The sequence below is a fragment of the Malania oleifera genome, chromosome 3 (assembly GCF_029873635.1).
Source record: "Malania oleifera isolate guangnan ecotype guangnan chromosome 3, ASM2987363v1, whole genome shotgun sequence".
NCBI classification, from domain to species: Eukaryota; Viridiplantae; Streptophyta; class Magnoliopsida; order Santalales; family Ximeniaceae; genus Malania; species Malania oleifera.
The window spans coordinates 99,128,004-99,154,281 of NC_080419.1; the positions used below are offsets into that span (position 1 = coordinate 99,128,004).

General features: G+C 38.2%; 1 protein-coding gene across 3 annotated transcripts in view; it reads left to right on the plus strand.

The window, feature by feature from the left end:
- The first annotated feature begins 1,734 nt into the window (after positions 1–1,734).
- The window catches only part of LOC131151903 (photosynthetic NDH subunit of subcomplex B 3, chloroplastic), a 32,331-nt gene continuing 7,787 nt past the window's right edge, over positions 1,735–26,278 (plus strand). For all 3 annotated transcript variants that reach the window (XM_058103377.1, XM_058103375.1, XM_058103378.1), the window contains exons 1-2: positions 1,735–2,007; positions 2,139–2,252. In XM_058103377.1, the coding sequence (XP_057959360.1) occupies positions 1,828–2,007; positions 2,139–2,252 (294 nt within the window). In that variant the 5' untranslated portion in view covers positions 1,735–1,827. The remainder of the gene's footprint in view (positions 2,008–2,138; positions 2,253–26,278) is intronic.

A 26,278-nucleotide genomic window follows, 5' to 3' on the forward strand; every position in this document is an offset into this window, starting at 1 on the left:
GAGTATGTATAATTGCAATAAATATTCATGTTGCCACACAATTGTATTTAATTTATTTTCACTTACTGAGATGTGTCTCACCCCCGAACTTAATTAATTTTTCAAGAGACCCTGAGAGACCGGCGGGTCGTGGTCGCCTTTGAGTGAGTTGAGCTTCCCTACTAGAAGGGTAAGCTTTGATCTAGGATCAGGAGATTTTTGTTGTAAGATCCTAAGTCTATTTTGACGTTTTGGAGATTGTATTCGAATACTATATTTTGGGAATGTAGTAGACTCTGGCATTAAGTAATTAATGGTTTGATGGATGTAATTTATTTTTACTGCTACTTAGGTTTCCGCTATTTATGTCAGGCTATCCCTGCTACCCACGGGTTCAGGTTGATGTTATTATTATTTATGTCTATTATGTGATAAGTTAAGGGGGACGTTACATTAAGCATTTCATATTTTGAGACATCCTCGATGAAGGTCTCAGGTTTGAATTGTGGGAGGGGTAGAAAGGAACTTGTGATGAGAGATGAACTACCTCCCATTGTGTAGCCCAAGCTCAATTTGGACTTCCAATTGATAGAAAAAAGAAGAAGAAGCATGAAGTATAACTTCATGTCATGCTCCATGTTTAAGTATAAAGGAAATTAGATTCCATAATTTGACTTTACTTACATCAATATTCTTCTGTCTTTAATTAATATTAAACTCGACATGTATTTATACATGCAACATGAATTTAAAATTTTGAATCTGAATTTGTGTGAATTTAAAAATTTTCAAGACAATTTTATAATACATCTGATCTAAATATAATTACATCTTGACCTGACGAATCCCATTTAACTAAGTCATGATGGACTAAATGAAAAAATCAACTTCTAAGCGTAAAGCGTATATTGATAATCAGAAGACATTCTCTACGAAATAATGTAACAAGGTACTAATAAGGTTGGGGAAAAAAACCAAGCCAGTTCATGTGTGTTTTGTAATATAGTCCCAAAATCAACATAGTCCAACTAAGAGTCTCGACAAGTCATAGTATTCAAAGAACAATGACTACTTTTAAAAATGATAATAAAATGAAAAACAATGTAAGCTCGATCCTTATATTGATGCTAGGAGTGGAAGGGAACTAGAAATAGCCGTGGTTGGAATGAGATTACACTCAATAAATGGGTAATAAATGTAACAAGAACTACAATATGCATATAAAGATAAATTTAAAAAACTCCGTTGTCATTCCAGAAAACCAAATTTGTCCTTACCATTAACATCTAGAATGCAAATACACATATATCGTGATATGTTCACATCAGTATATGTAATAATAATTTGAGATCAGAACCCGCTAGACACACAAGTCTGCCAGATGGATACAAATAGAACAATACATACGTAATCAAAGTCATATGCACATTAGTTACATATATATATATATATGTGTGTGTGTGTGTGTGTGTGTGTGTGTGTGGTTGGATAACTGGAGTAAAACTAAACTAACAAGCAAATAAATTAATAATTTTTTCTCTAATATAAACAAAATGATTCAAAAGTTATCTTGATAATTTATTATTATCATTTATTTAGTTCTATTTATTAATTTTTTAAAAAATTTACAACTTATTAATTAAATTTAAAACTTAATTTTATAAATTCTTAAATTATATTTTTAATGGTTATAAATTTATTAAATGTCTAAAATTAAATTAATGAATAAATAGAAGTATAGTTATAAAATGTATTGGCGGTTGGCCAAAGGAATTAGTCTCAAACTACCTCTAATGCTAGTAGTCATAAAAAAACAAGAGAGCAGAAAGGGCAAGCCACGGGGCGGAAATGGCTGCCGTGCATATGGTTCCCATATCTCTTTGCCCCAAAGAAAGCTTCACACACACTGGAAATTGCAGCAAACCCATTTCTTTTCTTCCCAGAAGGAGACCCATCTCAGTTTACTCCGCTGTCAATTCACCGGAATCTTCTCCGCCGGCGCCTGAAATCGAGCTTGAATTCATTGGGGTATCACTCATACACACTCATATGCATATCTGCATACACATGTAAATGCGTACTACTAGATTGTGCTATCTTCGTTTTCTCTATTGAAATTTAAAACTGATTTGTTAGCAATTTGTGGTGGGTGTGGGTAGCCGAAAGCAGGTGAAGATGGGTCTTATACAGTGGAGAGAGCAGCTGCTGTTAGTGGAGAGAAGCTACTCAGGAACATAATGTTGGATAATAAGATAGAGCTCTACGCCACCTATGTAAGTTCATTAACAATTTGTATGCATTTCAGCAATTTGTTACTTTTAGTTTTAGTTCTTCACTCCGTCTGGTTTGATTGGGGAGAAATGGAGATGGAAAAAAAAAAAGGATTTTTAAAAAGTTTCTCTTCATTTCTCCAGTTTGGTAGAGAGAGAAGTGGAGGGAGAGAAAATGGGAGAAAAGGGCTATAGAAAATGGCAGCAGTACCTTTGAACAAACTGCAAAATACCCACAACCTTATGAAGATTAAGCACTCGAGATGAACACAAATCGTTCTATCTCACTCTTTTCTCGTCTCTGCCCGCACACACCACCCACTAGCGCAATTGGGCTTGCAGGGTTTCTTCCCACTCGATCAGTCCGACAAATCCTTCACTTTCTTCTGGGTATCCTAAGATTTCTCCCCATATGATATGTCTTTTTCCTTTACTGCTTTTTATTTTCCCCTAGAAATAGAATCAATAAGGCTTGAATATTTGGTTCAGCAGCTTTTAGTTTGTTTTTTTTTTTTGCTCTCTTTCTGGGAAGATTTCTTATCCTCCTTCCGTTGTAATTATTTCTTCTCATTAATAGATTTGTTTTGTTATCAAAATATTTTGTTCAGCTGTTTGATCGCTTCTTTCTGGTGGGACTGAAACATAAATCAATTCTCTGCTTGTAAGAACCTCTGAGGAGACAACCAATACAACAATCGGAACCTGCTACTACAAGAATGGAATCACAAATAATAGACACCAGATTTATCGTGGAAAACCTCTTCAAATTGAAGAATAAAAACCTTGGGTTCAGAGAGCCCAGCCCAAACTTCCACTATAAACAAATTTTGGTTAACATGTCAAAGTTCTAGCGATCACCAATAATTACTAATAACCTAGTCACATCAATGGCAAAGAAGCAAAGACTAGATGAGGAAATGAGAAAATAGAGAAATTTACCCAAAACAGAGCTGCTGTCATAAACAGAAATGACTGACCTAGAGGCATCCAAATGAAAGTTGCATCATTCAAAATTGAGAACTAGTTGTCCTCTACCTGCTGTCAAAATTTCAACCAAATTGAACCACAAATGACCCTCTGATTGTTAAGAATTTTATGCACTTCACTTCTCACATTCTTCCCTCTCTTTGATGGCTGCCACACCTCACACAAAAAAACTGATTTCATCACATCACTTAAAAGGCACAAGTGGGCCTTTAAATAACTTGGACATTTATCCACATAGGAAGGGAGCCCAAACCCAACAATCTCCCTGTTGCGACTATGTGGAGGAATTTACCATCCCTGCGATTAAATGACATGTATCAAGCTTCTCCCGGTAGTGGCTTTGCCAAGATATCAACACCATTATTATCTGTATGAAACAGTGAATTTTCTTAAGTTCTAACAACTTAGAGGTTAACACATCATGTATCCAATGATACCAAATGTTAATATGCTTAGACCTTGAATGAAAGGTAAAATTCTTACCAAGGTGAATGACACTTTAGTTGTCACAAAACTACCCGTACCTCTTTGCTTGAAACCAAACTCTTGAAGAAACTTCTTCATCGATTTGGTTGCTCTAATAAACTCTGCCTCTATAATTATAAGTGCAACACACTTTTGTAACCTTGACTGCGCCATAGCTCCCCCTGCAAACCTGATCAAATATCCTGAAATAGACTTGTGAGAATCAATATCTCTTGCCAAGTCTACAATTGTAAAGACAACTAACATAAATTTATCTTCACCAAAGGAAAGTCTCAAGGTATAGGTACCACAGAGATATCTCATAATCCACTTCACACTATTCCAGTGCTCTTTACTTGGATTTGAGAGAAAATGACTGATTGTACCAATCGCATGAGTATATACCATGGGATACATTAAACATCCAACTGTTGAAGCATAAGGAATTCTCTTCATCTCTTCTATATCTTCATGTGTAGTGAGGTAATGCTCGGTGCTTAATTTGAAATGAGGTGCAAGAGGACTACTAACTGCTTTAGCCTTGTCCATGCAAAATCGTTGAATTACTTTACAAATGTACTTCTCTTGTGATAAATACAACTTCTTTGTAGCTATCTCTCGATTGATCATCATCCGCAACATTTGTTTTGTAGCACTTGAGTCCTTCATGGAAAAGGACTTACTTCATTGTTTCTTCAAAGCATCAATCGTGCAAGTATTCTTACCAACAATGAGAATATCATCTACATAAAGTAAAAGAATGATAAAATCATCACCAAAGAAATTTTGCACAAATACACAATGATCTGAAGTAGTCTTCTTGTAGCCATGCTCTCTTATAACTGAATTAAACTTTTTGTACCATTGTGTTGGAGCTTGCTTTAACCCATAAAGACTTTTCTTCAACTTGCAAATATACTCCTCTTTGCCTTTCACTTTAAATACTTCTGGTTGCTCCATATAGATTTCTTCTCCCAAATCGCGGATTCACGGTGAAGGAGATAGCAGTCTTCACGTCCATCTACTCAATCTCTAAGTCAAGACTAGTTGCAAAACCAAACATTGCGCGAATAGAGGACATCTTCACAACAAGAGAGAATATGTCTCCAAAATCAATCCCCTTTCTTTAACCAAAGTCTTTAACAACGAGTCGGCTTTATACCAAGGCCTTGAACTGTGTTCTTCATGCTTTATCCTGTACGAGCATTTGTTCTTCAATGTTTTACTGCATTTAGGCAACCTCACAAACTTAGAAGTATGATTGTCATGCAAAGAATTTATTTCATCTTGCATTGCATCAACCCATTTTTTTTCTTGCTCACTTTCAATGGCCTCTTTATAACACAAGGCTCTCCCTCATTAGTCAAGAGCACATACTCATTAGAAGAATATCTTGGAGAAGTTTGTTGATCTATTGTAGACCTCCTTAGTGGAGCTGCTGGTTGATTTGTAGGGGTCTCAGATTGATCACTAACAATGTCCATCTGCTGGAGCTTCTAATCAATTGTATCTTATAGGTCATTTGGTTTATTGTTTTCTTGCATATCATTATGAACATCAGTTTCAACTTGTTTTGGTGAATGTGGCAATCGAATTGGATTTGTATTAGTTAAGTCATAATTTCTCTGGGATTCAATCTTCTCTGCCTTCATAATATCATTAATGGTCTAGTCTTCAATGAACACTACTTCTCGGCTTCTCACAAGCTCCTTTTCAACTGGACCATACAAATTGTAGCCAGCCATAGCCTATAAAAATACACTGACAACTCTTGACATCTAACGTTGACCTTTCATCCTTTGGAACATGAACATGAGCCTTGCAGCCAAAAACTCATAAGTAGTCATAGGATACATCCTTGCCAAACCAAATCCTCTTTCGGAACATCAACTTGCAAAACAAATGTAGGACTTAAGTTGATCACATATGCTGTTGTGCTTAGTGCCAAGGATCTAGGTAATTTTGCTTCAAAAAGCAAATACTTGATTCTCTCAATCAGTGTCTTGCTCATTCTTTTTGCCAACCAATTAGGAGGAGTTATTTGATGTCTGATACCCTATTGTCTGCAATATGCATCAAATGCCCTAGAATACTCACCACCATTATTGTACGAATGCATTCTTCCTTGCCTCTCTTCTGACCAAAGCTTGAAATTGTTTAAACTTATCAAGCACTTGGTCCTTTGTCTTCAAATCATAGACCTACTAAAGCTTGCTAGATGATCACCAATAAAGGTGATAAAATAAAGTGCACCACCAAGAGACCTTACCTTCAAAAGATCACAAACATCTAAATACACTAGTTGTAAGAAATTTGATTTTTTTTTTTTTTGAAGAACTCTTATTAAAGGATAGTTTTCTTGCTATGCAATGATCACATTTCTCTAGTTCTACATTCTTCACACCAAAAAGCAAAATTTTCTTGGTTAAACAATTCAGCCCCTTCTTACCGATGTGACAAGTCTCTTGTGCCATAGGTTAGATGCATCTTCACTCCCTACTGCATTAACACTATCCTTGGAAATTGAAATGTGCATCTTTTACAAATTTGAGCACTTCTGTCCCTAAGCCGCAGTCAAGCTGCCTATGGAAAGTCCATTTTCTTGGTCTAAATCTCTTGCAAAACCCTTCATCATCAATTTTCCCAACTGAAATAAAATTTAGACGAATCTCAAAAACTTGTCAAACATTTTTAAAAATCAACTTCATACCATTGTTAGTAAGCAAGCAAACATCTAACATGCCAATAGACTTTGTCAAGCTACTATTTCCCATCTTCAGAACTCCAAAATTTCTTGGAGTATAAGATGTGTAGAATTCCTTCTTTGGTATAACATGTAGTAAAGTGCCACTGTCTATCACCCAGTTTGTCTTATGACATACAATATTGATCCCTTCCTCACTAGGATTGACCACATTCTCATCATAAACAATGAGAAGATCATCATAAGTGGCAGCAGAAACACAATAACTATCATCTTGATATTTCTTGTCTTGCTTGGCATTACTATCCTTGTTCTCTTTTTTCAACTTGAAGCAATTCTTCCTGATATGCCCCTTTTTGCCACAGTAGTGTCATTCAACATTCTTGTATCTTGATCTAGACTTGCTTCGACTTTTGTCTCTTCTATTTTGGTTTTTTTATTCCCCTATTTTCAGCAACTAGAACCTCAGAGTGTGACAATGAACCTTGAGCCTTTCTTCTCACTTCCTCATCCAAAACACCACTCTTGGAAAGTTGCATGGATACCACACCATTAGGAGCAGAATTAGCGACATTCAAAATGTCTCCCATGAATTAGGCAAAGTATTAAGCACTCAAAGTCCTAGAACCTCATCTTCAAAATTTATGCCCATTCCTAACAACTAATGCAAATCTCCTTGAAACTCATTCAAGTGGTCAGATATGAAGACCCTTCTCTATGTCTCAAATTCATCATCTTTTTTAGCAAATACAACTTATTGTTCCCAGCTTTTGAGGCATGCAATGATTCAAGTTTGTCCCACAAGGTTCTAGCATTTGTTTCATTTACCATATGATTTTGTTATTGTCTACCAATTTCTGAAATAAAACCGCACACTTGATGATGCTCAAATTTCCATTCCTCATAACATTCAGATGTAGGTTTTTGAGCAGCAAATACAGACAGATGCAAGTTTTTAATAAACAATAGATCCTTCATTTTACCCTTCCTTGTATGATAATTTGTACCATTCAAGCAGAACGTTTTGTTTGTATCTGTCTCAATTTCACAAGCTAAACCCAATCAGTAAAACCTGGAGCTCTAATACTAGTCTGATGGGACTGAAACATGAACCAATCCTCTGCTTGTAAGAACTTGTGAGGTGACAACCAATACAACAAATGGAACCTGCTACTACAAGAATACAATCACAAGTAATAGACACTAGATTTAACATGGAAAACCTATTCAAATTTAAGAGTAAAAACCATGGGGCTAGGGAGCCCAACAAAAAATTTCACTATGAAAAAATTTTAGTTTACATGATAAGTTTCAGCAATCACCAGTAGTTACTAATAACTTAGCAATAATCGCATAAATGGCAAAGAAGCAGAGACTTGATAAGGAAGATGAGAAAACAGAGAAATTTCCCCAAAACAGAGCTGCTGTCATGAACAGAAATGACTGACCTAGAGGTGTCCAAGTGAAAATCGCACTCTTCAGAATTGAGAACCAGTTGTCCTCTACCTGCTGTCAAAATTTCAGCCAAATCGAACCACGGATGACCCTCTGATTGTCAGTTTGATCAGGACTGTGCAATGGGAAAACAAGCAGAATTTTCTGCACTTCACTTCTCACATTCTTCCCTCTCTTTGAGGGCTGTCACACCTCACGCAAAGAAGCCTAATTTATTCACATCACTTAAAAGACACAAGTGTGCCTTTAAATAACTTGGGCCTTTGTCCACATAGGATGTGAGCCCAAACCCAACAGCTTCTTCTTCTTCGTCTTTTGAAAACCATTTTTCAGCATTCATTGGCTTCTCTTTTGAGTATATCAAGATTTCTCCCCTTGCGACTTGTCCCCCCCCCCCCCCTCACTCCCTTTTTTTAATTGTACTTCACCCAGAAAATAATTAATTATGCTTGAAATTTGGTTCAGTTCAAATTGGTTCCTTCTTCTTTAGAAAACCATGTATTCATTGGTTGTTTTGTTTTAAACACATGTTGAGCATTAAAAAAACGACAATCTTGCTTTTGTTTCCCCTTTTCCGTTTGTTGTTTTTGCACATGCTAAAAAAAAGAATAAGAAAAAATGGATGCACCTTTGCCGTTTATTCCCTTTTACTGTCACTGTCTATGCCCCAGAAAAAAGATTGATTTTTTTTTTCTTAGCACCTGAACTGGATTTTGTTGTTATTTCTTAAGAAAAAATATAATGGGTCTTTGCTGTTTGGATGTAGTTGGTACTTTTAAAATTATTTTCTTGTGTTAGGTTTGATGGGATTGGGTATTTATGAAAGGAAATGATCGGGTGTTTATTCTCTATATGTGGCCTATGTGACTGGTAATAAGTTTGGGAGAGGAATTTCTGCCTTTGCACTGCTATTTGCATCATATTTATTGTTGACTTGAAGAATGAGGCATTAGACTTACTAATGGCTCAAAGAACAAAACATTATATAAAATTCTTGGACAGGCAAACTTGATTGATGCATTTATGGAATTTTCTTTTAATGTACATTGTTCTTCTTCTTTTGGAGCTTGGCTTGGTAAGGGCTCGTTTGGACTCATTTATTATCTAAATGAGTGAGTCCCAAGCCCAATTTATTAGGCTCGATTTGTAAACGAGCCGAGTGTGAGCATAGCTAGTCTCGACTTGTTTTGGTTCATGAGTAGCTCGATAACTGGCTTAAATGGGCTTGTTTATTAGGCTCATTAAGTTGACCCAATCCTAAGAGTCCAATATTGGCCCAATTGCCCAAGGAGGAAGGCACAAATCCCGACCCAAACAAAATAGGTGGATGAAATTGTTATTATTAGATCATTTATAAAATTTCAACCTGAGCCTGAACCTAAGCCTGCAAATGAGTCAAGCCCGAGGCAATAATTTTAATCTCGAGCCGAGCTAGAGCCCAACTTTTTGAGCTCGAATCGAGTTGAGTCCGAGCCTAAGCCGAGCTCTCACTTTGCCGAGCCGAGCTGAGCGTGTTGAAGCTTGACTCGGCTCATTAACTAGCTTGATGGGCTTGTTTATTAGGCTCGTTAAGTTGGCCCAATCCTAAGAGTCCAATACTGGCCCAATTGCCCAAGGAGAAAGGCACAAATCCCGACCCAAACAAAATAGATGGATGAAATTGTTACTATGAGATCATTTATAAAATTTCAACCTGAGCCTGAGCCCAAGCTTGAACCTAAGCCTGCAAATGAGTCAAGCCCAAGGCAATATTTATAATCTCGAGTCGAGCTAGAGCCCAACTTTTTGAGCTTGAATTGAGTTGAGCCCAAGCCCAAGCTAAGTTCTCACTTTGCCGAGCTGAGCCCGAGTATGTTGAAGCTCGACTCATCTTGGCTTATTTGCAGCCCTACTTGGTGCCATTTTGGTTAAAAAACAATGTGAACCTCTAATTTGAATGCGTATCATATGCTAGATAGATAATAAACAAAATTGGAAATTTTTGGTGGATGGATAAGAGTGACTAGTGCCATGCTTGTTTGCTGTTCAAGTGGTTTGTCTTCGGTTACTTCATACTATGTGTAGTTCTAGTAGATAAGAAGCTACTCATTGCAAATAACTCAAAATGGGTGTGATTCCTTTACTAATAGACAAGGGGCAATTGGCTGCAATAGCCCAAAAGGGGCATTGATTGATTCATCAAAAGAAATGGGATGAGCTCATGGGAATGCACCAACATGAAAAACCCATTCCATACGATTATTGATCATATGAAGGAGGTTCAACGGGAAGAGTAACTTATATCAATGAGTTCTATTTGATAAAAAATCAAGCATTTTTTAAGGGAGGGTGTAGATTTAGATGGGTAAATGTTGGATTGGTCATGAATGGACTTATTATGTCAACTCCCATCAAAACTGTAAGGATAGTAGTAGTAAGAATCATAGAAATTGTAAAGGGAGGAAGAAAAGAGAGTGGTAAAATTACTTAGATTAGAAGAGCTAAGAGATAGAGAGGGAAGATACTAAAGGGAGAAGAAAGTGAGCGAGAAAGAGACAAAGTAAGAGGAAAAAAAAACACAAGGGTCCATTTAGTGCTAGGCTATTGCATGATGTTTGTTGAGTTGAGTTGGAGATCCTTTTACTATAACCATTACATGTATTTATACTCTTCTTGGGTTGAACCTACAGTAGTTCTATGACTACAAACATAAATTCAAAATAATAAATCCTAATAACAGAGGACATTTATAAAACATTTAAGATCTAATCATAAATTGGATTGTTTCTTAACTTTAAAGGTCCACTCTATTATAATTGATATGTTTACCCAATGCTTATTTGCCTTTTTGCGTAATGATGGGTGAACTTTGCTTGATGACTTAGGTGACCATCATTACCTAATGATTGCATGGTCTTTGTCGCCTGAGGGACTACTTACAACTTCTGGGTCATCTAGGTAATAAGTGATTCCATCCTTTAGGCGATTTGTGTCTCGCTTGCAATGTTTGACTTACACTTCTTGTAGGCGATTCTCCACTTCTTAATCACTTGGGTGACTAGGCCACACGTGATTCACCTTACCAAGGTGACCTCTTTTTTAAGGCGACTATCTTGACTATATGATCATCATCACAGTGAGGAGGTGCACAAAGATGGCATAATCAATATCGCTTTTGGTTGCTCCATTTAGTTACTTGTAAAGTTTATAAATGAGCTCATGTAAATCACAACCTTAGTTTTAGTAGATCACAAGGTTTTTACCCTTCCTTTCTTGGGCAATTCACACTTGGAATATTCTTCATCTTTTTCTTATGTCGTACATCACGAGGCGACAAATCACACATTTGAGGCATACATTAATCGTGTCATTAGGCTAAAAAGGTGATATTTGTGGCTCACATTGGCGACCCTCCACTTAGTTACTATAATAGTTAGACGATTTTCTCGCGATGGTCTTTGTTAAATGATCGTTGACTTGACCACTATTGCTTAGTTGCTAAAACGGTTAAGCGACCTTCTTTCCTATCTAGTTTTATCGCACGACGAATTCTTCACGATATAGAGGTTAATTTCCTAGAATTCTCTGTTTCGATTTACTTTATTTAAATATCCTTGTCCCTTCCCTTTTCATTTACGATCGACAATATGCAGGCTACAGAATCTCTGACGAATTCTTTGCTTCCCTCCACCACAGGGAAGAGGTCGTCTTTTAGCCATCGGCTGATTTTTCGAAGGCAATGTTGGAGGAGGAAATCCAGAGGTTATCTTCATTGCTCCTCCATGGGATTTCGGTTCTATCCAATGAAGGGAGAAAAGAATATCTTCTCACTAATGCTTAAGTAATTGAAGCGATGTCAACCAAATTTCCTTTCATTAGCCGGTGAATCACCAAGTTAAAAGCATTCCTTCTAGAGGCTCCTAAGCATAATGCCCGTGTGAGATCCTGGCCTGGCTAGAGAAGAGATATATCTCGTTGAATATAATAATCTAAGGTGCAACCTAGAATACCTTGGAGACCAGTACCATAAGGTTAACAATCAGAAACATAGGGATTTTAAGGAGCTGGTAAGGGTGGAGGTTGAGGTTAATGCCACTTGTGCTAGAATTTAGAATTCATTTGTGCTCATCGCCAAATACAATGAGGTGACAAAGGAAAAAATAGTGAGGCGATTGGTGGTCCAAAATCACATCGATGATGCGCGCTGCGATAGTTTCGAGATGAAGATGACATTGGCTGATCATGAGGACTCCACTCAATGTCTACAAGATTCGTCCACCCTAGCTAAGATGTTGGGATAATTATATTAGGGTTGTTTTTATATTATATTTCTTTGGCTAAGTTTGAAGTACTAACTAGTAACTAAATTCTAATAAACCTAAATAAAACCCAATCTTCTCGCCTAACCTTAGAAGGGGAGCCTAGGTGTTACGGTAAAGTTGTTGCTATGTGATCTGAAGGTCACGAATTTAAGGCGTGGAAATAATCTCTCGTGTAAGACTGTGTACCAAGGAAGCATGGATACTTCCAAAGGGCTGAAGTATCGGTGTCTGACACATATCTGATATGGATAGTGGTCGGCTCGCTGAGGCTTGGGCCCTTAACTACCAAAAATAATATTTATAAAACCTAACTATCTGAAGTTCAGTAGAAAGTGGGTAAGTCGGGTATCGATCCACGGAAACTTAAAGCGCAGTTATCAAACCACTTCCAGATTAGTTTATTATAGCCTTGTTATGAAAAAGAAGTAAAATGTGGTATTTTTCAATGGGTGAAATCTAACTAACTACTGGAAAACAATTAAATGAAAGCAAGTAAATCTATATTAACTCTACTCCTACAAAGCAGTGTTTAGACATGAGTATAGTTTAGGATGTTGTTCTACTTACTCCAAGTTCAATGAGTTTACCGTACTAAACTAATCGAAACCCGGCTAAACAATCCAAGGAGCCGTTCGAGGGTATAGAGTAGCAAGGGTGCACCAATCGTCCGGAGCACGGTCAGGAACCGGAGTATACTCTAGCACAACGATCATGAGAACCTCTATGGGAGACTGTAGCTTAATATGTGTACTTGACTGAAGCAATAGAGGTGCTAATCTTGTCACTAAACATCATCACAATCTAAACCATAAATGAAAGTAGTAAAGGAAAGCTGTAAATGAAAGCATGTAAAAAGATCATCCCTTCGCATTCATCACGTCTGTCACTAACGCTAGGAAGTACAAAAGAAGATCCTAATATACACGGCTGTTGTATGAACGCCGCCGGTTGTCATAGGCCGTCGGACACTCCATACACGAACTGAAACTACTCTACTCCTATTCTAACTTGGCTCTCAATGACTTCCTAGGTCTGTCACTAACCTTAGAGAGGCCAAAGAGGAACCTAGAGCTTGTGTTCGTAGTGAATACTTATAGGCTCGAGGGTTTATAAGGGTTGTTTTACAAGTTAGGAAAGTTTGCAACAAACCTCGCGCAGCAGATCATCGCTGTCGACCAAGTCGCTCCTTTGACATTCTTGTGCGCGCCCTAGTCGGATCGCGCGAGAAGTTAGGGATTCGAATCTTCAATGTCTTCGACTTCATCGCGCCTCAGGGTCTTGTTGGTCGAAACTTGCAGTATCTCGATCTTCAGGAAATCTCAGTATCTCGACATAGTCGCCCCATAAGGTCTCTTGGTCGAACACTTCGTCGAGACTCTTGGTATTTCTGAATTTCAGTTCTGGCTTAGTATCTCGACGTGGTCGCTCCAGGGTGTCACTTGGTCGAACCTTGCAACTTTTGGATCTCAGTCTGAACCTTGGAGTTTGCAGTGGAAGACTAAGTTGCTCCTGTGGTTTGCTGGTCGCGCCACATGGTCGAGTGTCATCTTCTTGTCTATTTATGATTTGAAGCTTCTAGAGCTTGGCTAAACGTCTGAATTCGAGCTTTGAATGCTCCAAATCTTCTTTGGTTTCTTGTAATGCTCAACTCCATGGTTTTAACCTATTTTTCCTGAAAAGACAAACAAACCTTGCATAACTCTGAACAATGATAACTCTGGGTAAATACATAATAAAATGAGGGTAAACAAAGGTAAATGAGAGTCTAAAATCATGTTTTAGGGACTCATCAGATACACCTTGGATATGGTCAGATATGTGTTAGACACGTATCTGTAGCCTTTTTAGTTTTTTAAAATTTTTTGGTAATTTCGGATACACCAAGATATGTTGAGATACGTTAGGATACTTCTGGGATCAGGGGACACTGCTAGCTAGAAAACACAACATTTTAGGGCTCCTAACCGGAAAAAATAAATAAATAAAAGAGAGGCAGAAAGGAGAGAACACGAACAATCGACTCGAATGACTGAGTAGTCTGAGCCCTACCTTTCTTCCTCGCTATGAACAACTTCCTCATCCTCCCAACCTTTGAACGTCCCTCCCTAGCCTTTGTCGCCAGCCTCTTTCCCCCACCTTTGTCGCTGGACTGCAATAAACAGTGACTAGGGAGTTATTTGTCTTGTAGTCAAATTGCGGTGCAATTCTTCAAAATTACTTGAAGGAACATGCTGAAAGTCCAGACCTGCGGTTTGTTCTTTCCCTCCCCTTTTCCCTTCCTCTTCTGAGAGTCTTGGAATGACTCATGTTTCATGATTGAAAGTCTGAAAAGTGGGAAGTTCACTAATTTTGAATGACCATGGGCCATGACAGATTGTATAATATAACATTATAATATATACTGCACTCTATAGTCTGTACTCCTTGTAAAATTTGAAAAGTGTGAAGTACACTTTGATTTTGAATGACCATCATGATTGATGGTTTGTATAATATAATATTATAATGTATATTATAGTTTGTATATTATACTATATTATATTGTATAATATAATATTATAATGTGTATTATATTCTGTATATTATAATATATCCTATTCAATACTCCTTGTATGGCCATGACAATTTGTATAATATAATATTATAATTATACTGTGTAGAGTACTAGAGTCCGTACTCCTTGTATGCTTTAGCCTTTAGAAAAGTCAGAAACCATGATTGACATGATGCTATCTATCTACTATTTTTATATTATGAATTTGTTGCTACTCAATATTTATTAATATATATTCATTCTATTGTGTAATCTTGGGACATGTCTAGGAGAGTTTTTTACGGAAATATTAAGAGAAAAAAACATAAATATAAGTGGGTGGGGGAAAATTTATGGTTTTAAACTCAACCGACTTTTCAAAAGTCGATTGAGTATTTTTCTTAAAAAGAAAACAAAAAGCAACATAATCGACTTTCCAAAAGTTGGTTCTAGTGTCCGAATGACGGCCTACTAACACCTGCACACCCTGGGCACAAAAAAGGAAAAAAAAAAGTATGCAAAACTGACTTTCCAAAAGTCTGTTATGAACAAAGCCTGCTCGCTCCTTCCTAAGGCAATTGCGTAGAAAAAAAAATTAATACAAGTCAAAATTGACTTTTGGAAAGTTGGTTTTGACATGCACGTACTAGTAGAACAATGCACATATTCCCTAACCCCCCTCCCCCTAGCTACCTGCATGCCCATGTCCCCCCACCCCATCCTATTTATTCTCCTTCATCCTCCCACTTTCCATTCATCCTTTCACCTTACTTTTTTGCTTTCCTTCCTTTTCCTTTCTCCTCCAGCCTCCCTCACCACCTTCAAGTGTTGCGTGAAATTGTTGCAGATGTACTCTTGCAACTACTTTCTTTTTTAATTTGTGTTAAAAATTCAGAACGACTTCAAGTTTGTCAGCTAACAAAGTTATGGTCTTATTATACGTCGACAGTGAGATTATACAAGGGTTGACTAGTATTGAGTACAACACAAGGCCAACGAAGGCGATTCGAGTTAGAAGGAGGATGAAGTTATAAAATTTGAAACGGAAAATATATAAAGGATTAGATATTGATCCGAATGAGTACATGTTATAATTGATTTCGAGATATATACAACGAGGGGGTGGTGGAAATTTAGTGTATATCAACGTCCCAACAAAAGATGATGCAGATGTCCTAATTGCATTGGACCCGCAAAGTTCTTGTCCTGACGTGTATATAGTTGAGATTTTTGTTAAATGCATTCCTTGAAACAGGAGTATGGGTGGAGCTCCAACTGTGCAGAGGGGAACATTTCTCCATCCTTAATCATATAATGAATATGATATTGTTGAGATGAGCAGACTATTTGATCACCTTTCACAGGTGATGATAACTTTAGATTTGAATGAAGTCCCTGGTACATTATTTTAGCCAGAATTCTTGTCAGCAGAGTTTGGACACGAGGAGGCTGATTTGCAAGGATTCAATGTGGGATGCAGTTTTCATCACGAACCGCAACAATCAACTAAGTATAGGCATGACCAAAGTTCAGTTGGAGCTATGTCTATACCAGACTTCCAAATGATTCCATCCACTGTTATGAACGAGAGGGGGGCATATACAGTCTAGCCAATGCAACCTAATATAGAGTGTGACTGTGGGAAGAAGATGATTTAAAAGAGGATTTTGAAGAGGTAGACGTAGAGGTAAATGAGGTCGGTGGACCGAATGATTATGGGGTTCAGCATGAAGAAGTTGTCATGCCTCTTGAGAACACAACTGTGGGTTAGGGATGGATACGCAATGTGCCGCCATTAGTGTACATGATTGATGTCGAAGCCGGTTATATCATAACTCAATTTGAAAGTTCCCTTGAGGGCAATAGATGGGATGGGGTCTCAAAAATTTGTAAGGGTATGATTTTCGACACAAAGGATGATCTGATCCATTCTAAGCACGTCCACTATGCACAAACACACCACAATTTCAAGTTGGTGCAATCCAGCCCAACAACATGGATGGTTAGGCGCAAGGCAGATGAGAGCTGCGCTTGGAGGTTGCATGCTTGTCAACGCAGAAAGCATGAGCTCTTTGAAATTACACAATACAAAGGGCCACATATGTGCATCAGTGAGACTCTCTCGCAAGACTACCTGCAATTGAAGTTGACCTTAGTTGCAAATGAAATCATAGAAATTATCAAGAGTGATGCTGGTGCTTCGATTGCAACTTTGCAAGCACACCTGAGGTCAAAGTACCAATACCATGTATTCTATAGAAAGGCATGGCTCGAGAAGGAAATGGCAGTTGCAAGGGTTTTTGGAGATTGGAATCTTTCATATAAAATGCTGCCAAAGTGGATGCATACTATGTGTGAATCAAATCCTGGTACAAAGCTGAAGTGGGTATGGAGAGAAATTTCTGATGCCAACAACTCTGCTATTTTGACATATGTTTTTTGGTCATTTGCAACATCAATTAAGGGATCCACTCATTGTCCTCTAGTTTTTTTTGTGGATGGAATGCACTTATGGGGGAAATATAAAGGTAAATTGCTAATTGCAACGGCCTCTAATGCAAACCAACAAATATTTCCTATAGCATTCACAATTGTTGAGGAGGAGAGATTGCGAACATGGTCCTGATTTCTTCAGTGCATTCGGGATGAAGTGACTGATCGCGATAATTTGTGTCTTATATCAGACAGACACCCCATTATTATTGGTGTTGTTAATGTTGACTAGCAACCGCCGCATGCACACGATAGGTTTTGCGCGCGTCACGTCTAACTTCAAGAAGAGGGTGCACAATACCATGCTGAAGCGGATGGTTGAAATAGTTGGTAGGGAACACCAAGTTAGGAAATTCAATAGTTTGATGGAAATGATCCTAGCAAAAGGTGGGCTAATTGCGAAATCTTTTTTTGAAGAGATCCCTCTTCACATGTGGTTGCAATGCCATGATGGTGGTTGAAGGCATGGAAACATGATCACAAATCTGGTTGAATATTTTAATGTCGTCTTGAAATGAATTTGTAGTTTACTGATAACTACTATTGTACAGATGATGTTTTATCGCCTTAAGGAATACTACAATGCCCGCGGGAGGCATCTCGCCAAGCGATGGAGTCGGGGAATGGTTACACGCCACGTTTGTTGTTGCAAATGCATAGGAGGGAAATTACGTATGCTAGACATGAGGTTATAAACTTTAATATTAAAAGGGGATTGTTCGGTTTTCAAACTGCACTGTGCCAGCCAAATAAGGGTCAGAATGTTCAAACTGTTGACATAAAGGGACGTTGGTGAACATGTGGGAAGTGGCAAAATCTACACTACCCTTGTTCACACTTGTTAGCTGTCTGTGACTTGAGGAGATTGGGGTACTCGCTATGTTGACCCTTATTTGACGGTGGCTGAGCATTATGCTACATATGCAACGGATTACATCCCCATCCTCCATGAACAATATTGGACAAATCCAGTGATGCCAACATTATACGAAAGTCGACAATTGCTTAGGCAAAGAGGACGGCGGAAGAGTTCCAGATTGCGTAACGAAATGGACGTACGAGAGGGCAGTAGGAGGATGCGATGCGGTTTTTGCCACGGAGAAAGTCACAACCGCAATTGGTGTCCAAGGAGGATTTGGGGTCATAACGGAGTTGGACCATCACATTAATGCGTACTTGATGTGTATAGTATGATTTTGCCTGTTTATCTTTGTACATGTTAGTAGCATACTGTTTGTCTATGATTTGTCATTGTTGTATATGTGATGTATTGATCTCCCTCCTATATTATTTTCTTAATATTGGAACAATAACCCCTCCCGTGGATGTAGGCTTCATAGCCGAACCACGTAAATTCTTGTGTACCGCGTAATATATTTTTTTTGCCTTCTTCTGATTTCTGAATTCATTGCACTTTAATAAATGATACATTTGCAAAATAAAGTGGTAGTTTTGTAATTATTAAATAGGTACATAGAAACTGAGTACATTTGCATCTTCCTTTATAATAATAATAATATTATTATTATTATTATTATTTACTTGCATGAGTTCTCGATATAAATAAGGTAAGGTATGGTCTCTTTATTGATTAATTGAAAATAATAATTAAATCAGTATACAAACAAACTGTACAAAAAAAAAAATGAACATATAGCTATACTATAATGAACCAAAAAGTACAATCAAGTCCTACATGGTCGCGGTCTCCTCTATCTTTATGGTTGTTGATGTCGTTCCTGATGCTCTGAGGGGACACCTTGCACATGTTTCCGTCTCCCACGTCCATCTGCACCCTCTGCGCCCTCGTTAACTTGTGATATTTGGGGGATCTGTTGCTGCAAGCTAGCATCACCGCACAGATTGAATGGGATTAGTGATGAAATCGAAAATTGTTGGTATTGTTGTTGTTCCCAGTAGATTGGGGGTGGGTAGGATGGAATGGATTGCGGTGGCCCCAACACATATGGTGTACTGCTGAACGCCCTATATGGATCCTAATACATCCTATATGGCATATAGGATGAAGAAGCCGAAGCGTGCTAGAGGTAGGTATGTGGAGGTATAAACTGCTGTGCCGATGCTCCCCCATCACCCTCTGTGCATTGTGCCGCTTGGGCCGGTGCTCCCCCCTCAACTCGAGCATAAGCCCCCCCACCACTCCGGCGAGGTCCAGCTCGACATCTCCTATGTGATGCCTGTTCAGCAGTTGTAGCGTCATCACCCCATTCAGCATTTTGTGCACCCTCATCGTTGGCATGGGCTGACCTGTGAACTAATAAGCTAACTTCATTAGCCACAAACTACATACAGGCCGCTGCAATCGGTGTAGTCGGACTTGTCAGTACTCACTCAGATAACTGGATCTCCCCCATTATATGCTTCTATAAGAGTATGTTATAAAACTACTAATAAGCTATTGAAAATTATTGAATGTTCACTATATGCATTGAATAATTTATTTACTCACCACTATCATATGTTGACCAGCAGTCATGCTGATGCGGCGAACAGTGATTGGTCGGTATCACCGACTATATCCATCCTCGGCCCAAAGGTGTAGGCCTAAGGAGTGGAAGCTCAGTCAGTATGTGGATGCCATAGTCCAGTCGCCATTGCCATATCTAGAGGGTACAACTATTGTATGTACGCTAGTCGATTTAATAGTTCCCGCGCTGGTCACATTTGTGCAGATCACCATAATGACTGTCTAGGTCGTACCCTGTCTGAGGTGGACGGTGGATTTGCTGTCTCGGCCCGAACTGTCGCAGAACTCAGTTTGGTAGGTGCCACTCCATGACTTGAAAACAGATTAGGGGAGTGCGAACATGCCACACCTGTACTCCACTAAAGCAGATACGCGGTAGATTAGCGTACACATCCGTTGTGTATGACATCCATATAAAATGCTAACAAACTATATATGTAAAAATAATACTTAATATTACTTAATCACATTTTACGATTCCAATGAAAATAAAAATGTATTACTTGATGCTCACGTATCATATCAAGGTTATATCGATATGACCACAGAGTATGCATGGGGACATGCAAAGCAAGAAATGAAGCTCGTCATCTGCAATATATTATATTCATATCAAGTTAGACAGAGCTTATCATTATTTACCAATATAACGACACTTAAATTTTGGAAATATATGGAAAGTAAAACACATACTAACCTGACAACAAGTGGGAACGGCCTATCGCCGACATCAGCAGGAAGATGTGGTAGGCCAAGTCTAATTGGAGTAAGAAAGGGCATGCGTTCCTATGCCCAAACTTGCAGGAGGAGCAACATACCTCCAACTGACTGTGCCCCCCTATGACCAACTTGACACATCTCTATGTAGAGTCATACAAGTGTAGCGCTACCTCAACTATATCTAGACGTAATGCCAAATCGCTGAGTAGAGGTAGAAACATCAACGACGCATAGTATTGCAACTTGTTCACAAACAACAAGCTGCACATGAGTCATAGTATGCACACCCGAGCGTACTGCATTACTTCCTCCTATGATGCATTATTAGCAAGCCTCGATAGGTCGCTGTCCATCCATGCCATCAACAAGGAGGAGCCAGATCGTCTGCTTCAGCCAGTGGGGGGGGGGTCGCATCCAAGTAGTCTATAACACAGGCTGGGCCAATCTTGCTGTGTCGTCCTTGTAACAGGGTCGCCATCTACAAGTAATCCTGTAATGATGGTGACATCCTGCAGCGTTATTATCGCCTCGCCGTAGGGAAGGTGAAATGCGTGCGTCTCAGACCTCCAGCACTTCAGCAATTCGCTAATTAAATGGTGGTCAAGTCGAATGTACCGAATCTGGTACAGTGAATAAAATCCCGCTCATTGAATTCATGGAGTGATTCTAGCATCAGTGTGCCACTGTGTCTCTAATGTGTGCGCACATTGACGTCCTTTAAAGGCGTCAGAATTATCCTTATCCCATGCCCTGTAGTAGGAATGAAGGCCCCCCAACGTCAAGACGGAAGGATCGGTCAGGCCGAAATCCATGCCTCAATATTAATTGAAATGGATGTATAAATCAAAGTAAACATTGAAATTTGTGAAGGTGGTAGGGTGGCTGCATGAGAAAGGAAGAAGAGAAAAGCAGCACAAGTGGGAGGGAGAAGGAAATGGAGGGAATAAATAGGGGTTGGGGGGAGGGGGTGTAGGGAGTGTGCATGCAGTGGGTGGGCGGGCAATGGGGTGGCATGTGGGGGGATGGACTGTGCGAAGGGGGGGAGGCCACGTAGTGTGGCTGTATAAGAACCGACTTTTTAAAAGTAGGTTCTAGTTATTTTTTGTTTTTTTGTTTTTTTTGGCTTTTTCTGTGCAGGGGGCAGGTGTGTCAGTACCTTGGAAGCAGAACCAAGCAAAACCTACTTTTACTTTCCAAAAGTTAGTTCTGCATACTTCTATTTTTTATTTTTGTTTTTTTGTGCGTAGGGTGTGCAAGTGTCAGTGGGCTGTCATTCAGACACCAAAACCGACTTTTGGAAAGTCGGTTTTGTTGCTTTTTATTTTTTATTTTTATTTTCAAAAGTCGATTGAGTTTAAAATCGTAAATTTTCCCCCACCCACTTATATTTGTGTTTTATCTTTTTTTTTTTTCATAACATTTCCGGAAAAAACTCTCTCTAGGACATGCTCCATTCAATATTAATTATATTATTAATTTATTATTGCCAATTAGGACCATTATCAATTAAATTATTATTTTATTAGTATCTGCTGTTATAGTAGAATGAATCAATTGAGTAAGACCTACACATCTCTAGTATTATTTTGTTAATTTATTGTTATCTACTAGCACCGTTACTAATTAAATTATTAATTTATTAGTATCTAGTTATCTATTGTAAATCCCTAAATATTCCTAGAATATGCTCCATTTAGTATTAATTTATTATTATCAATTACAAATTTAATTATTAATTTAATAGTATCTAATCTAATCCCTGGAGTCCTAGACATCCCTAGAATATGCTTCATTTAATATTATTAATTTATTATTATATATAACAAATTAAATTTCCATCAATGAAAACATCACTTGGAAACTTAGGAGTTTGTTTTCATCTCTTTACTTTTTTTTTATTGTGAATTTGTGATTACAGTGTACTAAATTACTATATGTTCTGTGACAGTAATGGCTTCAGAGAGTTCTTCATCATCTACTTCTATTACAAGTAAATTTGCAATTGGAGTATTGGATGATAATGCTTCTCTTTGGGCTTATGTTACTAAATTAGGGAAATTGGGTGAGGGAGGTGGAAACTCCAACTTTCACAGCAACTACTACAACAATCTTAAAAGGGTTCGTATTCTAGAGTAAGAGCTCATTTATTGAAAATTTCAGGGGTTGGAATAAGAGCGTCTCCTAAGGTGTCTATGGTGTATCTTGCTGAGATGCAAAGATTGGAAAGCGAGGCAAAAAATAGGAAAAAGCCTAAGCAAGTGTCATTGTCTTGTCCAATGCTGCCACCACTTGGTCAATCTAATTCCTCAAATTCGTCTTTGTTTAAGAGGAAAAAAACATCTGGAAATTCTCCATTGGGGAAGGCATTTCAAATGGAGGTGAGGGACCATTTGAAATGCTTGTTTGGAAGGATGTTTATGTCGATGGTCTATCCTTTCACTTTGCTAGAAAACCATTTTATGTGGAAGCATTCAGTTATTGTTCCTCTAGTAATAATGCTTCGAGAACGCACACATTGATAGGAAGTTGCAATCAACTAGAGGGACTTGGAAAGAAAAAGGAGTGGGCATTGTGTCTGATGGGTGGACTGATTGGCAAAAAAGGCCGTTGATTAATTTTATGGCTATAATTGGAGGGGGTCCAGTTTTCTTGAAGGCTGTTTATGGAACCAAAGAATACAAGGATAAACATTACATTGCCCAGTTGATGTTGGATGTTGTTAGAGATGTTAGGTAAGAAAATGTGGTCCAAATTATTACTGATAAGTGATAATGCACCAGTGATGAAGGCTGCGGGGTCAATTGTGGAGTCTAATTATCCACTTATTTATGGACTCCATGTGTGGTGCATACACTTAATCTCGCTCTGAAGAGTAATGTGCAGCAAAAAATACAGAACAAAATGAAATTGCTTAGCGTGAGTGTAGTTGGATCACTGATGTGGCAGAGGATGCTTCATTCATTCACACTTTCATCAAAAATAACTCCATGAGATTAGCAATTTTTAATGAGTTTGTGCCTCCCAAATTGCTTGCTATAGCTGATACCAAGTTTGCTTCGGTAGTAGTTATGCTCAAAAGGATGAAATTAATAAGGTGAATCCTCCAAGCCATGGCCATTAGTGATGAGTGGGGTTTATATAGAGAAGATGATATTGGGAAGCATGTGAAGGAAATCATTTTAAATGATGTTCGGTGGGGAAAAGTTGATTATATTTTATATTTCACCAATCCTATCTATGAAATGCTTCAAGCAGCTGATACTGATAAACCTATTTTGCACTTGGTAAATGAAATGTGGGACACCATGATTAGAAGAAGTGAGGAAGGCAATATATCAATGTGAAGGCTTGGTGGCATGGGATTCATCATCCTTTTATGAGGTGGTGTATAATATATTAGTTGCTTGATGGACTAAAAATTGTACACCACTTCATTGCTTGGCTCACTCTTTGACTCCGAGGTAATCTTTCTATTTTTTTTTTATGAAGTTCCAAAAATTATATGCTTAGTACTCCCTTTTCTAACAAACCTATGTAAATTGCTATAGGTTTTATAGCCAACAATGGCTTACAGAGGGTACAAATTGTGCTGCTCCACATGTAGATAGTGAAATTTCTGAAGAAAGGAACAAATGTATTCGAAGATTTTTTCTTGACCTTGACGATAGGAAGAAAGTAAATGTGGAATTAGCCAAATTTTCTAGTTTCATGGATGTGTTTGGTAGTCCTATCCACCCATTGAAGAGGAACAAGATGTCGGCAAAACGTGCTTAAGATTTGGTAATCTTCTACTTTTATCAAGAAAAACTGAAGAATACAAGAAAGGACCAAACAAGTTATGGGATATTGGAGGAGATACTTGGGATGAGCCATTTGGAGGTGCTAAGGTGCTTGAGATTGCAAGTCTTTCCCTTGATGGACTAGAGATGGAAGTGGTGTTTTTCAGAGATGGTGATGGTGAAAATAATGATGCATGGTTGATGGATGCCTCATGACTTATTATGTTAATTAGATTTGTCATAGTTGATGGATGTATTATGACTCTTTGCATTTTGCTTGGAAGCTTTGGAGGTTTGGACCACTTTTGGATTGTTAATGAATGATGAACGTTTCTTTGAGTTCTTTAATGATTATGCAATTCATAATTGAGCATAAATGTTGCCTATTACTTAAATATTTTTTCTTTTATAAGGAAAAGCATGCCTATATATATATATATTAATATTAATTAATTAACGTATCCTCGTTGTATCGTATCCTTGTTTTTAAAAAATTGTCGTATCGCCATGTTTGTATCTTGTATCAATATTGGTGCTTCCTAGCTGTGTTCTATAGGCCCATTATGGTCCGTCCCTTCCCTGGATGCTGCATATGCGGGAGCTTTATGCACCCGGCTGCCCCCCTTCTCACTTAACCTCATTTGGTCGACTGATTCCATTTGCCTTGCTAAACGGTAATTTATCTCAAATCGTTTTCCATCTTAGCCTAGGCAATGCTTGTCGCGCATTTCACTCCGATGATATTTTTTGCAAATAATTCGCCTTACCTCAAAATAATTTGCCTCATGCTAGGCGAAGTTAGCTTAGGCAATGCTCATCATGCACATTATTTGGTGATCATCGTATAAGCCTCTAGGAGAATGCTGGGATTGAGCAATTATGACTATTTTCTGAGAGCACTGCATTATTAAGTGGCCTTATCATTTGTTAATGAGCAAGTGTGCTCAATTTTTTTTATTTTATTATTATTATTATTATTATTTTGGCCTAAAGAGTTTATTACCCTTCCCAAGCCAAATAGTGGTCGGTCAAATTATTTCTAAGCGATACCTCTTGAATATTGAACACAGAACAAGTTTTGACCGACCAAGAGTGGATGATGAAAGAGGATCACCCGATACCAGATTTTGGTCAGGTCAAGGGATGGTCCTTGCCTAGCTAAAGGTTTTTTCCGATGAACTTGCCAACCTCCATATCGATCTTGAGCTTATTTTTGTTCACAGTATCATCTTGGCCTTCATCATTAGGCAGGTTTAAGTCCTCAACCAAACATGTGTTATTGGTGTTTTTCATATTTGGCTGAATAAATATCCTTTTTTTTGTAATGTAAGCGACCAATGAGGAGTCTTTGTGATGTTTGCCGATGGTGAGCTCGATCTCTTCATTTTCTTCTATATCCAATAAATCATTTGCATGATCTTCATAATTGATAGTCTCTAGGAAAAGATTATGTTGCTCCCCATGCTGCTAAGTCTAGCTGAAGTCATCATGAACAACACGACCATGTGGCTATTGTGGTGGGAACGGGGTTTTCACCCCAGTGTCCTTTTGCGAAAGAATATGTTGGTCGAATCCATCATTGCATCTATAGGTAATGGTTCAGCCATACACATAGGAGTGCTATGGGCGAATGGTAGTGGAGGCTTTGAGCATTTCAATTGTGATTCTTGAATTGCCGAACATATCTCTTTGCATGCTCTCCATCCAAGATCTCATCTTAGTTTGTGGATCAACCATGATTGTTTTCATTACGGTTGTCACCTCGTGAGAAGTGTGAGTAACGGTTCGAATACTTTCTATGGTCAATTGTTGCCGAATCATCGTCAAGTCTGCATTGATAAATCCGATTGGCTTCTACAACATAATGACCTTACCTGGCACCCCGAGTAACTGATGACATAAAAGGTCCCGTATGGACATGTCAAAAAGATGTTTGATAAAAAATAAAGTACCTTTAAAGGGATGGTGTGAATTTACATGGGTAAATGATGGATTGATTGTGAAAGAACTTGTATATCAACTCCCATTAAAAGTGCAAGGATAGCGATAGTAAGAATCGTAAAAATCGTAGAAATTGTACAAGGAGGGAGAAAAGAGGGAGGTG